The 16,314-nt window shown below is 33.1% G+C and overlaps 1 protein-coding gene across 1 annotated transcript; it reads left to right on the forward strand.

Annotated features, from left to right (window-relative positions):
• LOC109348127 (reticulon-4-interacting protein 1, mitochondrial) lies at nucleotides 680-6,138 on the forward strand. The gene is made up of 7 exons (XM_019588369.1): nucleotides 680-1,076; nucleotides 1,161-1,388; nucleotides 3,048-3,121; nucleotides 3,294-3,453; nucleotides 4,294-4,413; nucleotides 4,537-4,645; nucleotides 5,783-6,138. Exons 1-7 carry the CDS (start codon nucleotides 867-869, stop codon nucleotides 5,962-5,964), a joined length of 1,083 nt encoding a protein of 360 aa, XP_019443914.1. The 5' UTR covers nucleotides 680-866; the 3' UTR covers nucleotides 5,965-6,138.

A 16,314-nucleotide genomic window follows, 5' to 3' on the forward strand; every position in this document is an offset into this window, starting at 1 on the left:
CTTGGAAAGTTGATAGCCTTTATGTAATTTCTTGTACATTACATCCTAAAACATTATATGTTGTTTCACATCTCTTAGTCTATTAAGGTAACACAATTAGATCGTTAATGGAACTTGCAATAAGTTGATAGAAACTATGTAAACATGGAAATTCATTTGATGAGACTTCTCAAAAATAAATTTATCTTTAAGGTGCATAACTGTTGAATTACTTCTCATTTAAGATGAATATGTATATACCTAATAACAAATTCAAAATGTATATCGTGAATACCAAAATCAAATATCAATACCATCAAAAAGAAATAGTGAAATCAACAAAACTTAATGTTCATTTTAAAAACAATATAGTATAAATGTGAAAATTACCAAAATCATATGGTGATTACAATTGTGTCCTATCGATGGTAAATACTTAATTTTGTTTGTTTCTACCTCGTACTTGAGGTAATCATGTTCGAGTTGGAAACATTTATGTATGTGATGCTAACTTTCCCAATGAGAATATTTTTTTTATCTACGATACTCGAACCTAAGACTTTATTTAAAAGAAATCAAACATATACCACTTGAATTAACACGTCGTAAATACTTAAATTGACCCAAAGCATTAAAAATTGGGAAAATATTATTAGAACATCCGAGTTTTTTTGTAAATTAATGAGTGTGATTAACCTGACACACTTTTAAACTAAGAAAACGAATCCACCGTTCTCTTTCTCTCCGCGGACCAAAACACAGACACGTTTCTCTACTCTCACTCACATGCACACTCATCATCGAATTCAAAATCCCTAAATCCATTTCTCTCAATACTCATTTCAATTTCAACCTAATCATCATTATATTTGATTCAAATTCACACGATGCGAATTTTCAGAAAAATCACTACTCCCTCCAATTATCATCATCATCAACTCCGATCCTACGTGTCAACCTGCCGCGCCGTCGTTCTCCCCTCATTCGGCGGTGCCGACAAGCTCCAGCTCCGTTCCGATGTTCCAGTCCCTCCTCTCAAACCCAACCACGTCCTCGTTCGCACACGCGCCGTTTCCGTCAACCCCTTAGACACTCGAGTCAGCACTCTCTTACTCTTAATTCAATTCCATTTATTCAATTTTTTCTAAGCATTGTTCATTTTTTTTGTTTTTTTGTTTCAGATGCGATCGGGGTATGGGCGTTCGATTTTTGAGCCATTGTTGCCGCTGATTTTAGGTCGGGATGTGAGTGGCGAGGTTGCGGCGGTTGGAGAATCGGTGCGGTCGGTGATTGTGGGTCAAGAAGTTTTTGGTGCATTGCATCCAACTGCAGTGAGGGGAACTTACACTGACTATGCTATTCTATCTGATGATGAGGTTACTCCAAAACCAACTTCACTTTCACATGTGGTATGTGTCTATCTTGATTTCCTTTCTAGTTTCTTATTTTGGGTAAATTGCACTGGTTTGATTGGGGTTTGGCTTAATTATAGCTGCTACAAGTGAATGTAGTTTCAACTTTCAATATCATCCTTTTGGCACCTATGTGTGTGATTCAAGTGGAAAGGGCTTGAGTCACTTAAGCATGAGGTGCTGAGTTGGATTCTTTTTCATTTTTTGGGTACAACCATTTCCTTTTTCATTTGTAGGTAGTATGAGACTAAATGTTGAACGTTAAAATTTTGGCAAGAAAATAAACTCGAAGTGGCATATATGAGAATGTTAAGTTGGATGAGTGGACACACTAGACATTATCAGATTATGAATGAGTGCATCGGGGAGAAATTTGGGATAACTCTTTATGTAGAATAAATAGTAGAATTGCGTCTGAGGTAGTTTGGGTATGTGTAGAGAAGATCGTTAGAAACCTTGGTAACGAGAGTAAATTAACTGCAGGTTAGTCCAATTTCTAGAGGCGGAGGAAGGTAACGAAAAAATTGCAGGCTGATCAATTAGGAAATGTTGAGAGATCAATGCTTTGTGAATAGACATAATTTATGATAGATCATTGTGACGTTGTTCCACTCATGTAGCCAACCCCACCTAGTGAGCTAGGGTTTGGTTGTTGCGGTTGTTAAAAAGCACCATTGGTAATATGAAACAGAGCTGTATATTAGTTTATCTATGCACAGGTTCAGCAATGATTTATTTTCTGTTATCAATCCGTAACATTAATTGTGGTTTCATTATGTATCTGCCGTTATTTGGAAAAACATCCTTATTTTGTGATCTGTAGCAAGAAGACATCATACGAATTTGTGTGGTGTGCCCAAGGTGGGATTAATACACTATACGTTATACAATACTTTGAAATTGAATTACTCCATAGACTCATTTTACATTGGATCTATTCTTTTTCTTTCTTCCCCCAATCAAATTACGTGAGAGATCATTAGAATGAGATAAGCAACTTCTTATAGGTTATGTTTACTGGATGAAAATTAGATGTCTGATGCAAATGTTTCTAACATGTCCCTCAACTGCATATTGTTCGAAAGTGGGCTTATATCGTGTATACCTATTTGACTCTGATAGAAATATGAAACAGACTGGGACCCACTAGGCCTGATTTTTGTTGTATGTGTAGTTATTTTGGCATAGTTATTGGTAGTATTTCTATGTCTAGGGATATGTGGGGTAGATATTCATTCTGGTATTTTGTCGTGTGTTGATTGCAGGAGGAAACTCCTTGTTCAGGGGGAACCCTGTGTCTGTTGACTGTTTGGAGGGAACTCCTTGTTAGGTGGAAACCCTGTGAAGTTGATATATTGTTCTTCTAATATGAAATATAAACCAGATCATTCTAATAACATAAATATTTCTTTTGTCCCATTTGAGTCTAACACTCTCCAAAAGTGTATGAAATAACAATAATGTTTGTCTAGATATTTCCAATTCATTGGTACTAGTACTACCATTACAATCATAAGTACATGTTAAAATACTACAACTTTACAAGTGCTTTCAAGTTTCAACATTTAACAAATGGTCACTATTTTCTCATTTACTTTGTACTGTTGAACCATGCTTTTTATTTTATTTAATTTTATTTCTATTGTTATCTTGTAGGAAGCTAGTGCCATTCCTTTTGCTGCACTGACAGCTTGGCGTGCTCTAAAAAGCACTGCCAGAATCAGTGAGGGGTATGTTTCTGTTGGCGAGATTGTGATTTTCATTACAACATGATGGATTAGTTTTTGCTCTTACATATATATCATTTTCTGTACTTCAACAGTTTATCATCCAGTAAATATTCAGTGTGCTGAAAAACCTCTTTTCTTTCTCTCACTTATATCCTTTAGCTTATCTCAACAGACAAAGGATATTAATAGTGGGTGGTGGAGGAGCAGTAGGGTTTGCTGCAATTCAGATTGCAGTTGCTGCTGGTTGCAATGTTGCAACTACTTGTGGAAGTCAAAGTGTTGACCGAATCCTAGCAGTTGGTGCTGAGCAGGCCGTTGATTATGTTGCCGAGGTGGTGATGAATCTTTTTGTATCATATTTGAATTATGAAAGACAATGCTGTTATTGCTTATTGTGTTGATATCAAATTTCACGAAAGGGAAAATGAAAAAAAAAATAGCATACTGGTTTATATAAAAATAGGAAAACTTAGCATATTGGTTTATCAGGAGACGTTAGCTATCTTTTGATGAATATGGCAAATGACTGTCTGTTACTATGGGAAAGCAGGTTGTAGTTATTGGGAAAATAATTAAAATAACCATCGGGATAAGTTAGTAGTGAGGACATGAGGGAGACTAGGAGTTGATTTATTTCTTTTTAATTGTTAATTGCATTTATAAACAGAAAAAACTGATCCCTTATCCTAATTGACTTTCTTACTAAACCCATGAGGGAAATTTGGAGATTAAAATATGAACCAAGAAGGCCTAAGTAACTTAAACCCCAACCTCAAATACAATTTAAGACCAAGATATTTGAACTAGTGGAATACCTCTAGGACCACAATAACAATAAAAACAAAAGCCTTTCCCTACATAGTATAGTTAGCTACATGGATTAAACATCTCTCATAAACCAAGTCTTGAAAAGGCTGTTTAGATCCAACTCTAGGTCGAAGTCTTTCTTAATGGTTGCACCTAGAGGATTGTCGGTATTAAAATAGTTTAAGTAACAACTTACTGAAGCTTATAATCCTATATTATAATCATTATATGGAGTAGTACAATTAGCTCTAGAATAAAAAATAAATAAAAATTATAAGATAATTTGATCTTTAATCTTATGCTTTCTTGATGCCAGTGCATCTTGCATAAGTCTTGCTCTGTCTCTAACTTCATTCTTGAGACAGGATGTTGAATTGGCTATAAAGGGGAAGTTTGATGCTGTTTTGGACACTATTGGGGTGCCAGAGACAGAACGGATGGGCATTAATTTTCTAAAGCGAGGAGGACACTACATGACCCTTCAGGTAGGAGGAGATAAACTTTTGTCACCTTTTTCATCCTTAATATACTTGCAGCTGCTCTCTTGGTTCATTGCCAGATTGACAGCTACAATGTCCTTCAAACTTTTGATTTTTCTTTACTTTAAGGGTGAGGCAGCATCATTGACTGATAGGTTTGGACTGGCTATTGGGCTTCCTGCAGCAACAACATTTTTATTGAAAAGACAGATTCAATACCGATACTCTCATGGAATAGGTAGAAATTGCCTGTCTGTCATGTTGGTTTTGTGTTAACACTTTCATGCATGTCACTTGTTTGCTATAAAATTTCTTTTTCTTGTTTAACATAGTATTTTTGCTAAGCATAATATATAAATTTTATGCCCCTCCCTTCTCTTGTCTCCAATGTAGGCTAAAATAACCAGTGAATGAGTGGAGAAATTATTATTTGTTGTCCTATTTGACGTAATGCCTGTGGCCGGCTAATCTAACAAAGTGGAATGCAAATTTTTCTCCTGTCTCTACCCTGTCTTCAGGAGAGTTTCTCATTTTCACTATGTAGAGTTTAGAACTAATTAAAATCTTCTAGAGTAAATTACACTCACACCCCTTTAGTTTTAGTGGAATTGCACGAAACACCTCTCTATTTTTTACACCTACACAAACCATCCATATTTTATATACATGCATTACACTGACTACTCCTGCATGAGAGATAAGTGTAATCTTTTAAACAAAAAATGGCGATAAACGTAATTAAGTTAAACAAAATATGGTATAATGTGGCTAGAGACGAGTCCAAACAGTATAGGGGTCAAATACATTTTCATTATTTTTGGTTCATCACAATATAATATAAGAGTGACTTAAACAACATATCCTTAGAATGATTGATGCATTTTGTAATGAATCAAAAATAATGAAGAGATATTGATTCTTATACAATTTGGATTTGTCTCCACAATATACCATATTTTATTTAACTTAATTACAATCATTACTATTTTTGTTTAAAAGATCACACTTATCTTTCATGCAGAAGAAGTTAGTGTAATATATGTATATAGATATGGGTGGTTTGTGTAGGTACAAAAAAGCGAGAGATAGTTTGTGTAATTTCACCAAAACTTGGGGGTATGAGTGTAATTTACTCAAATCTTTATTCACCACCTTCAAAACCATATGTAGTATTCTCATCTTTGTCTCCTCCATTGTATGCTTTCTCTATCTTTCTTGCTGTTTATTTCTGTGCATGAAATTCATTGTTGATTTTAAGAATAATGTGTATTGGTTCCTCCAAAAGTTAGAAGCCAAAGGTAGCAATTATTTCCTTTTTTCTCATGTTAACAAATACCATATGAAGTTTTTGTTTAAAATGTGAAACCAATTACAGAATACTCATGGACATTCATGAGGGCTGACATAGAAGGCTTAATTGAGATTCGAAAGCTATGTGAAGCAGGGAAGATGAAGATACCCGTCGATAAAACATTTCCCATAACACAAGTAAAAGAGGCTCATGAGGCAAAAGACAATAAACTCATTCCTGGTAAAGTAGTGCTGGAACTTGATTGACCAGTTTACATAAAGTAGAAAATGTTTTTGTTTTGAGATTGTTCCACATTTAAAAGACAAATGGACAGTGTTTTTTCTATGTTTTCACTGTATGATAGAAATGGAACTTTTTGTAAATTGATTCATAATATGCCATCATAAAAATCTATAAATTGGCTGAGAAGTTTGATAACACTGACTTTTATCTTTTTACCCATGCCCACTTGTGAAAGCTGCTTTTATGATAAACCTTTATAACTCCCATGTGTCAATTGCACTGACATTCAGTAGCCAAACCCATGTTCTGTCAAATTGTGACATGTAGCTGAATGCTTGCAAATTGTATTAACTTTTAGTGATACAAATAGAAAGGTAGGCATCAATTATTCAAATGGTGACCTCTTATGAACATTGTTATGCTGCATTTGTCTATTTATTTTTCATTTTATGAACTGCTAGGAACACCTTTTATGCTATTGGTGATTCATAAACATTAGAAAGAAGCCACTAAACTAAAAACTTGTAAGGTCACTTGAATATAACTGTTCAATTATACATATATAGTTTGTTGGGGTGGGGTGATAATATAACATGGGTTGTTATAGCAGTGGCCATCAAACCAGCTAGGAGAGGAGAATGGACCATTTGATTAATTGTACTTTGTAGCATGCAAATTGGGGTCCCCTATCCCCTTCTCTCATTTTATATTCCACTATTGAAGATTATGAACTGACTGATTATCATCTTTTCAAAAGTATGAAGTACCTGAAAAAGCCTAATTGGCCCACCTTTAGGATTACCTCAAAGGCTGCATGCAGATAAGCCCAATTCATCATCCATCATTTAGGATTATCTCTATGCATGGTAGTGTATAATAAATTATACAGTTAATTCATAATTTATATGTATTATTTTTATTTAAGAATTAATGATGATTAACATATAATTAATTGATGAAACATTCAATATAAAAACCTTACACGTTCTATATATGTAGATTATGTTCTCAACTTTATAAGTAACTAGTTACCTTCAATATATATAGAGGGATAGGATCTTCTCCAATAACGGAGAGAGAAATATATGGAAAGATAAAGGAAAAATAACATGATATGATATTTTTACCCTTTAGATACATTGAGATGTGATGATATTTTTATTATTAAATACACAAACAAAATACATAACAAAATACCACTAGCCCATGATTAGTTGAATAAATATATTTAAGTTAAAAAATTAATAATTAACTATTTTTTGACCAATTACATATGATGATACATGCAATGCTACAACTTGTGGAACAATAGATGTGTACACACATACCTCTGCATTATGTAGCCGCATCTTCTGTTCTAAAGTTTGTACAATTCTATGTACTCATTGTATCTCATTGGTCAAAAAAGTAAAAGGTGGATTAAATATATATTAATTTTATATTTTTTGGTCAATAAAAATAAAATAGTATACGAAGTGGTACACATATTAATTGCGAAGATTATTGTTTTCCATATGTAGATTATTTTCTCAACTTTATGTAACTAGTTGCACTAGTTTGTATGCATTATGTGGCAGTTATGTGAGACATGCCGCAGCTGATTTTCGCAAAGGTAACCCTTTTTTCTACCACGCGCCACATGTTGCGCAGTTTTCTATGATATTCGTGAGGAGCATGCTAACAACGGCATGTTCTATCTTATATGCAGATGAAATTGTTTGATATGAATAATATTTTAATTAAACACAATAATAGTTAGTTAAGCATTATTTATAACTAGTCAAATTTTAAAAAGCAAAAACAAATGAAATTGGTAGCTCAAAGAAATTCAAATGACAACCTCAAGCTTTGAAATTAACAATATCTAACTTTCTGAGCACTCGTCACTTTAGTCTTCAACAGTAACAGTGTTCCACTTTATTCAATTTCTAAAATGTTTGTTACATTTATTCGTGACGCAAACAAGCTTTACAATGTCCTAATAAATAGGAGAAAAACAACATTGTTTTGTATTGTGAAGAAATAAATAAAAATACAAACTTGAGTTAAGTCATTAGTTAACACACAATAAATCACTTTGGTCCATGTATTCTTCATCAGATCCATATTCATGAATAACCCCGTCAAATCCTAGGTCCTCAGAATTCAGAAACCACAATTTGACTGAAACTCAAATCAATACACAAAGCTTCAACAATAATATCAATTTTAGAGAGAGCGGATGTGAGAGTTTGGTAATAGTGACGAGCTAGACCCAGCAGGTATCTATACGAGTATGTGATGGGAACAAATCCAAATGTCAATAAAATGAGCGGATCTAAATAATATACTATCTAGATCCTTCTCGATCCATTGGCATCCCTAGTTCGGGAATACTTTAAATGTTCTGAATTTTTTGGTAATTTACAAAAAAACTTTAGAAATTCAAAATCGTGAGATACTTTTATAAGTTCCAATCTTCCAATGCTATCACAATAAATACACATGTTTCAAAAGATAGAAAATATTTAACAGAGGCTTGAGGGAAGAAAAGTATAGAAAACAACAAAGAATAATAAAAGCGTTATCTGAGTTGTTACTGAGAAAGCTGAGAACTGAGAAAGCCGAAAAGGCCACATATGTTACAGACAAACATACGTAATACACAGTACATTGTTCATTACAATTTACAATAGTGTTACACATAAAAGCCTGCACTTTCTAAATTCTCACACCACACGGGTGGATAGAAAATTTTGTCAAAGTAATGTTCCTAACATCAAAACTTCTCTATCATTTTTAATATAATGATATTGTCTATTTATTTTAAGGTTAAATTATAAGTGATCTAATTAATAACACTATGTATTTCTGTAAGCTGATAATAGATATAGGACTTAAATGTGTGGATATTCATCATGTTAACCTATAGGGATAATGGGAACTCTATAAGTTAACACATAAGGAAGGTTATGATTCCAACACACTAAATCAAATTCAGTTTTCTCCTCTTCCCATCAGATTGAAAACATGAATTTGGTTGAGGAATGTCATCATACCAAAAAATATCATGCAGATCATAGGAGTACATCCACGAACAGATTCGGGTATGACACTGCATTATTTGTTTCTTTCATATATGTGTGTGAGAATCATGAGATTCAAGATCCTAGGATCGGTGTTTCACTGATCATAAGGAATTCCGAACAAGTGGTATCAGAGCATAGATTTTGAATTTTTATGATTCTCCATTAGAGATGTTTTCTCAAATCTTGTATGAACTTTAATTTTAATTTTGGAATTTAATGTTTCCACTGTCATATTATAAAAATTGTGAATTAATCATTTATACTACATCTTAACGGTGTTGAATTCAATGAATTCAACTCATGTTCTGTGTTAAATTCAATCTCTTATCATTTGTTCTCTATTAATTGATTTATCCATTTAGTTTTGGATTTAGTGCAAATATAGTAAGATTAATACATGCTATAACAATTCATATGATGTATCAATTTCTGTGATTTCTTTGAAGTCCAAATCAATTCTGTGACGTGAAACATATATATAAAATTTATATATTTCATAACCCTGAGCATTTTTTTTGCATACAAAAGGGAGAAAGAAACATAGATAGATGGCAGATTTATATATTTCATATGAAAGAAGTTTTTTTATATTATGCTTTTCCGCTGCAATATTTTTTGCTTCAAATCATTAGGTTGAAACTTGTATATGTGTATACACATGATAAATAATTGTTTGCCAAAAACATGTATACATTTGCTTGAGTCTGCACAAATTGAAAAGAGTCAAGAAGGGTGTTTATAATGTGTTTTACACAAATTTTCTCAATATACAATCTATGTTATAATCCATGAGTTATGACACATAAGTAATTATTTGATTTGAATTTTTTTTTTTAAAATTGGATTCATAATTTGTTCTGGTTCAATAATTTTTGTTTGATTTGAAATTATATTGTGGGATTAGATTTGGTAATCATAAAATATATCAAATCTGAAGGTTTTAATTCCAAAATTATATTTTTGTAATGGACCCATATTGTTTAATTTTTGCAAGGTAATTATTTTAATTGATGCAATATGTTGTCAAAGTAATCTCTATTGTGGAAATTAATAGAAATTACATATATGAGTATGAGATTATTTATGCGAATTATTTCGGCTCAAAGGAAGACACAATTTGGCCACATAATAACATATCTGTGATGATAAATATGTAACAATTATAAAGTTTTTTTTCCATGTGAATAATAGTCGCTCCAAAGAAAAGTTATTATTTGACAGAACTAATTGTTAATATTTGATCATTACATTTAGAGTACCATTTACAAATTAATTTCTCTATCCAAAGACTAGAAATTGATGTTGTGCTAGGTATCTTGTGATGGATCTATCATGTGGACATGTCTTGTTTTTATATATATATATATTACATGACTTGTTTGTTTAGATTTGAACATATTATTAATTCTTTGTTCTGTGGATTTAGTGTCTTTTACCAATGCTGCGAATTTTTCTGCTCAAATCAGTAACATCCATTGCTGAATGTGACAAACTTTAAGGTCTGGAAGGAAGCCGTAGAAATTATTCTCGGCTGTATGGATTTGGATCTAACACTTCGTGTGGACAAACTCATTTCCACTACGGAAAACCTCGATGAGGCTAAAATTGAGAAATGAGAATGCTCTAACCGAATGTGTCTGATGATCATGAAACACTCTATTCCAGATGTGTTTCGGGGCTCTATATTTGAGGGTGAAAGTGCAAGGAAGTTCCTTGAAGAAATAGAACAATTCTTTGTCAAGAATGAAAAGGCGGAGACGAGTACCCTTTTGGCTAAACTCGTCATCATGAAGTATAAAGACAAAGAGAACATAAGGAAGTATATATGGAGATGTCTAATCTCGCATCAAAACTCAAGTCACTTAAGTTAGAGCTTGATGATGACCTGCTCGTGCACTTGGTTTTGATCTCTCTTCCTGCACACTTTGGGCAATTCAAAGTGAGTTATAACACTCAGAAGGACAAATGGTCCCTTAATGAGCTTATATCTCACTGTGTGCAAGAGGAAGAGAGACTGCATTATTTGTTTCTTTCATATATGTGTGTGAGAATCATGAGATTCAAGATCCTAGGATCGGTGTTTCACTGATCATAAGGAATTCCGAACAAGTGGTATCAGAGCATAGATTTTGAATTTTTATGATTCTCCATTAGAGATGTTTTCTCAAATCTTGTATGAACTTTAATTTTAATTTTGGAATTTAATGTTTCCACTGTCATATTATAAAAATTGTGAATTAATCATTTATACTACATCTTAACGGTGTTGAATTCAATGAATTCAACTCATGTTCTGTGTTAAATTCAATCTCTTATCATTTGTTCTCTATTAATTGATTTATCCATTTAGTTTTGGATTTAGTGCAAATATAGTAAGATTAATACATGCTATAACAATTCATATGATGTATCAATTTCTGTGATTTCTTTGAAGTCCAAATCAATTCTGTGACGTGAAACATATATATAAAATTTATATATTTCATAACCCTGAGCATTTTTTTTGCATACAAAAGGGAGAAAGAAACATAGATAGATGGCAGATTTATATATTTCATATGAAAGAAGTTTTTTTATATTATGCTTTTCCGCTGCAATATTTTTTGCTTCAAATCATTAGGTTGAAACTTGTATATGTGTATACACATGATAAATAATTGTTTGCCAAAAACATGTATACATTTGCTTGAGTCTGCACAAATTGAAAAGAGTCAAGAAGGGTGTTTATAATGTGTTTTACACAAATTTTCTCAATATACAATCTATGTTATAATCCATGAGTTATGACACATAAGTAATTATTTGATTTGAATTTTTTTTTTTAAAATTGGATTCATAATTTGTTCTGGTTCAATAATTTTTGTTTGATTTGAAATTATATTGTGGGATTAGATTTGGTAATCATAAAATATATCAAATCTGAAGGTTTTAATTCCAAAATTATATTTTTGTAATGGACCCATATTGTTTAATTTTTGCAAGGTAATTATTTTAATTGATGCAATATGTTGTCAAAGTAATCTCTATTGTGGAAATTAATAGAAATTACATATATGAGTATGAGATTATTTATGCGAATTATTTCGGCTCAAAGGAAGACACAATTTGGCCACATAATAACATATCTGTGATGATAAATATGTAACAATTATAAAGTTTTTTTTCCATGTGAATAATAGTCGCTCCAAAGAAAAGTTATTATTTGACAGAACTAATTGTTAATATTTGATCATTACATTTAGAGTACCATTTACAAATTAATTTCTCTATCCAAAGACTAGAAATTGATGTTGTGCTAGGTATCTTGTGATGGATCTATCATGTGGACATGTCTTGTTTTTATATATATATATATTACATGACTTGTTTGTTTAGATTTGAACATATTATTAATTCTTTGTTCTGTGGATTTAGTGTCTTTTACCAATGCTGCGAATTTTTCTGCTCAAATCAGTAACATCCATTGCTGAATGTGACAAACTTTAAGGTCTGGAAGGAAGCCGTAGAAATTATTCTCGGCTGTATGGATTTGGATCTAACACTTCGTGTGGACAAACTCATTTCCACTACGGAAAACCTCGATGAGGCTAAAATTGAGAAATGAGAATGCTCTAACCGAATGTGTCTGATGATCATGAAACACTCTATTCCAGATGTGTTTCGGGGCTCTATATTTGAGGGTGAAAGTGCAAGGAAGTTCCTTGAAGAAATAGAACAATTCTTTGTCAAGAATGAAAAGGCGGAGACGAGTACCCTTTTGGCTAAACTCGTCATCATGAAGTATAAAGACAAAGAGAACATAAGGAAGTATATATGGAGATGTCTAATCTCGCATCAAAACTCAAGTCACTTAAGTTAGAGCTTGATGATGACCTGCTCGTGCACTTGGTTTTGATCTCTCTTCCTGCACACTTTGGGCAATTCAAAGTGAGTTATAACACTCAGAAGGACAAATGGTCCCTTAATGAGCTTATATCTCACTGTGTGCAAGAGGAAGAGAGATTGGGCTGTAGAGAGATAAGGCTGAAAGTGCTCACTTGACTGTGACCCCTCAAAATAAGAAAAGAAAGAGCAATAAAGGTGCTGCAAAAGGGCATTCTCAGCAAAAGAAATTTAAGTGTAATGAGGAATTTATCTATTACTTCTGTAAGAAGCAAGGACACATGAAGAAAGAATGTCCTAAATATGCCTCATGTCGTGTAAAGAAGGGTAAATTTCTCACTCTAGTTTGTTCTGAAATTAATTTGGCTTTTATACCCAATGACACTTGGTGGGTAGATTCTGGTGCTACTGCTCACATAAGTATCACTATGTAGGGTTGCCTGTGGAGCCAACAACCAAGTGATGATGAAAGATTTATCTTTGTGGGTGATGGCAAAGGATTGCAGTTGAGGCTAATGGAACATTTAGATTATGTTTAAGAACTGGTTTTCATTTGGATTTATTTGAGACATTTGTTGTACCGTCTTTTAGGCGGAATTTAATTAGTGTTTCCAACTTGGACAAATTTGGTTTTTCTTCTTCTTTTGGAAATAATGAAGTTAGTCTCTATCAAAATTCAAATGTTGTTGGTTCTAATTCTTTAATTAATAATTTGTATATGCTTGATGTTTCCAGTTCCACTAATGAAATACTGCAAACAAATTCACGTGGTACAAAACGAAAATTAAAAGAGAATTCAGCCAACTTATGACACAAGCGTTTATGTCATATATCTAAACAAAGAATTCAAAGATTTGTGTCAAATGAAATTCTTGACCCTTTAGATTTATCAGACTTTGAGGTCTGTGTTGAGTGCATAAAGAGAAAACAGACAAACAAACAAAAGGAAGTTAGGTGCCGAAAGAGCTAAAAATATCTTAGAACTAATACATACGAATATATGTGGTCCTTTCCCTATGTTCCTAGAATGGACAACATTATTTTATTACGTTCATAGACGATTACTCTAGGTACAACTACCTATATCTTATACATGACAAGTGTCAATCCTTTGATGTTTTCAAGTCTTTCAAGGCTTAAGTTGAACTTCAACTTGGAAATAAAATTAAGGCTGTCAAATCTGACCGTGGTGGTGAATACTATGGCAGATATGATGGATCAAGATAACAACGTTCAGGGCCATTTACGCTTTTCCTTAGAGAGTGTGGAATTATTCCGCAATACACTATGTCAGGCAAACCTAGCTTGAATGGTGTTGCTGAGCAACGAAACTGAACTCTTAAGGATATAATGAGAAGTATGATTAGTCATTCTTCCTTACCAGAGTCTCTTTGGGGGGAAGCTTTAAAGACCGCAGTTTACATCCTAAATAGGGTGCCAAGTAAAGCAGTTAACAAAACCACATATGAGCTTTGGACTAATAAAAGGCCAAACTTAAAACATTTGCACATTTTAGGTTGTCTAGCTGAGGCGCGACCTTATAGGCTGCATGAAAGAAAACTGGACTCAAGAACTGTTAACTGTTATTTTATTAGCTATGTTGAACATTCTCGGGCTATAAATTTTATGATCCCACTTCAAGACTCTTTTTTTTAGGCGGGAAATGCAAGATTTCTTAAGGAAATTGATTTTGGGAAGGAAAAGAACATAAAGAATGTTGTCTTTGAGGAAGAACTTGTCACTGATAGTGAACAATTTCTTGTGCCTATTACCATTCAAGGAATAAATTCGGTAATAGAAGATAATGTTCAGAATATTGTCTCTGACAATATTTCAAAACAAGACAACAATGAGGTTTTCCCTCAAATACCTATAGAACAAATTCAATAACTTCAAGAAGTAGAAGTGTCATTAAAGAGATCTACTAGAGAGAGGAGAAGTGCAATTCCTGATGATTATATTGTATTTCTTCAAGATCATGAGGATGACATTGGGTTAACAGAAGATGATCAATTGAACTTATGTCAAGCCATGAAAACTTCTAACTCTCAAAAGTGGATCGATGCCATGAAGGATGAGATGAAGTCTATGCATGCTAATGATGTTTGAGATCTTGTCAAATTACCTGAAGGTGCGAAACCTATTGATTGCAAATGGATATTTAAAACCAAGATGGATTCAAAGGGTATTATTGACAGATATAAAGCTCGTCTAGTAGTTAAAGGCTTCACTCAAAAAGAAAACATTGATTATAAAGAAACCTTCTCTCTTGTATCTTCGAATGATTCTTTTAGAATAATATTGGTACTAGTAGCTCATTTTGATTTAAAGCTACATCAGATGAATGTTAAGATTGTGTTTCTTAATGGTGACATTAAGGAAACGATCTATATGGTGCAACCATAAAACTTTGTGTCATTTGGCTCAAAGTCTATGGTATGCAAATTAAAGAAATCCATCTATGGGCTTAAACAATCTTCTCGTCAATGAAATCACAAATTTCATCAAGTTATTACCTCGTATGGTTTTGAGGCAAATAAAGTTGAAGATTGTGTATACCATAAGTTCAGCGAAAGTAAATTTATCTTCCTAGTATTGTATGTTGATGATATACTGCTTGCTAGCAGTGATATGGGACTATTGCATGAGACCAAGAGATTTCTGACGAAAAACTTTGTAATGAAAGATCTTGGAGAAGCTTCTTTTGTATTAGGTATTCGGATACTGAAAGATCACTCTCAACGTATCCTAAGGTTATCACAAGAAAACTATATAGATAAAGTCCTGGATAGATTTGACATGAAAGACAGTAAACTAGGGGATACCCCTATATCTAAGGGAGACAAGTTTAGTCTCGAACAGTGCCCCAATAATGACCTTGAAAGATACGAGATTCCTTATACATCTGCAATAGGAAGTCTAATGTATGTTCAAGTTTGCACACGTCCCGATATAGCATTTGTTGTGGGAGTTTTGGGCAGATATTTGAGTAATCTTGGAATGCATTATTGGAAGGCAGTCAAACGTGTTATGTGTTACTTGAAGAGAACAAAGAAGTACATGTTCACTTATCGGAGGTCTGAGAATTTAGAGATCATTGGGTACTCTGACTCTGATTTTGCTGGATGTCTAGACAATAGACAATCCACCTCTGGATATGTGTTTGTATTGGCTGGAGGTGTTATCTCTTGGAAGTGTGCAAAACATACGCTTATAGCCCCTTCAACCATGGCTGCGGAGTTCATGACTTGTTTTGAAATATCAGACCATGACATATGGTTGCGAAATTTTGTCATTGGTTTACGTGTGGTCGATGATATTGAAAGACCATTGAGGATTTATTGTGACAACAAGTCTGCGATTCTTTACTCCAACAATAATAGGAGTTCTACAAAGTCAAAATTCATTGACATAAAGTTTCTG

Source organism: Lupinus angustifolius, chromosome LG05 (genome assembly GCF_001865875.1).
Source record: "Lupinus angustifolius cultivar Tanjil chromosome LG05, LupAngTanjil_v1.0, whole genome shotgun sequence".
Taxonomy (NCBI): Eukaryota; Viridiplantae; Streptophyta; class Magnoliopsida; order Fabales; family Fabaceae; genus Lupinus; species Lupinus angustifolius.

Excerpts from the sequence above, each read along its gene's own strand:
- LOC109348127 (XM_019588369.1), top strand. The coding sequence starts at position 867 with ATGCGAATTTTCAGAAAAATCACTACTCCCTCCAATTATCATCATCAT. Across the intron at positions 1,077-1,160 it reads TCAACCCCTTAGACACTCGA|ATGCGATCGGGGTATGGGCG; the intron begins GTCAGCACTCTC and ends TTTTTGTTTCAG. Across the intron at positions 1,389-3,047 it reads CAACTTCACTTTCACATGTG|GAAGCTAGTGCCATTCCTTT; the intron begins GTATGTGTCTAT and ends GTTATCTTGTAG.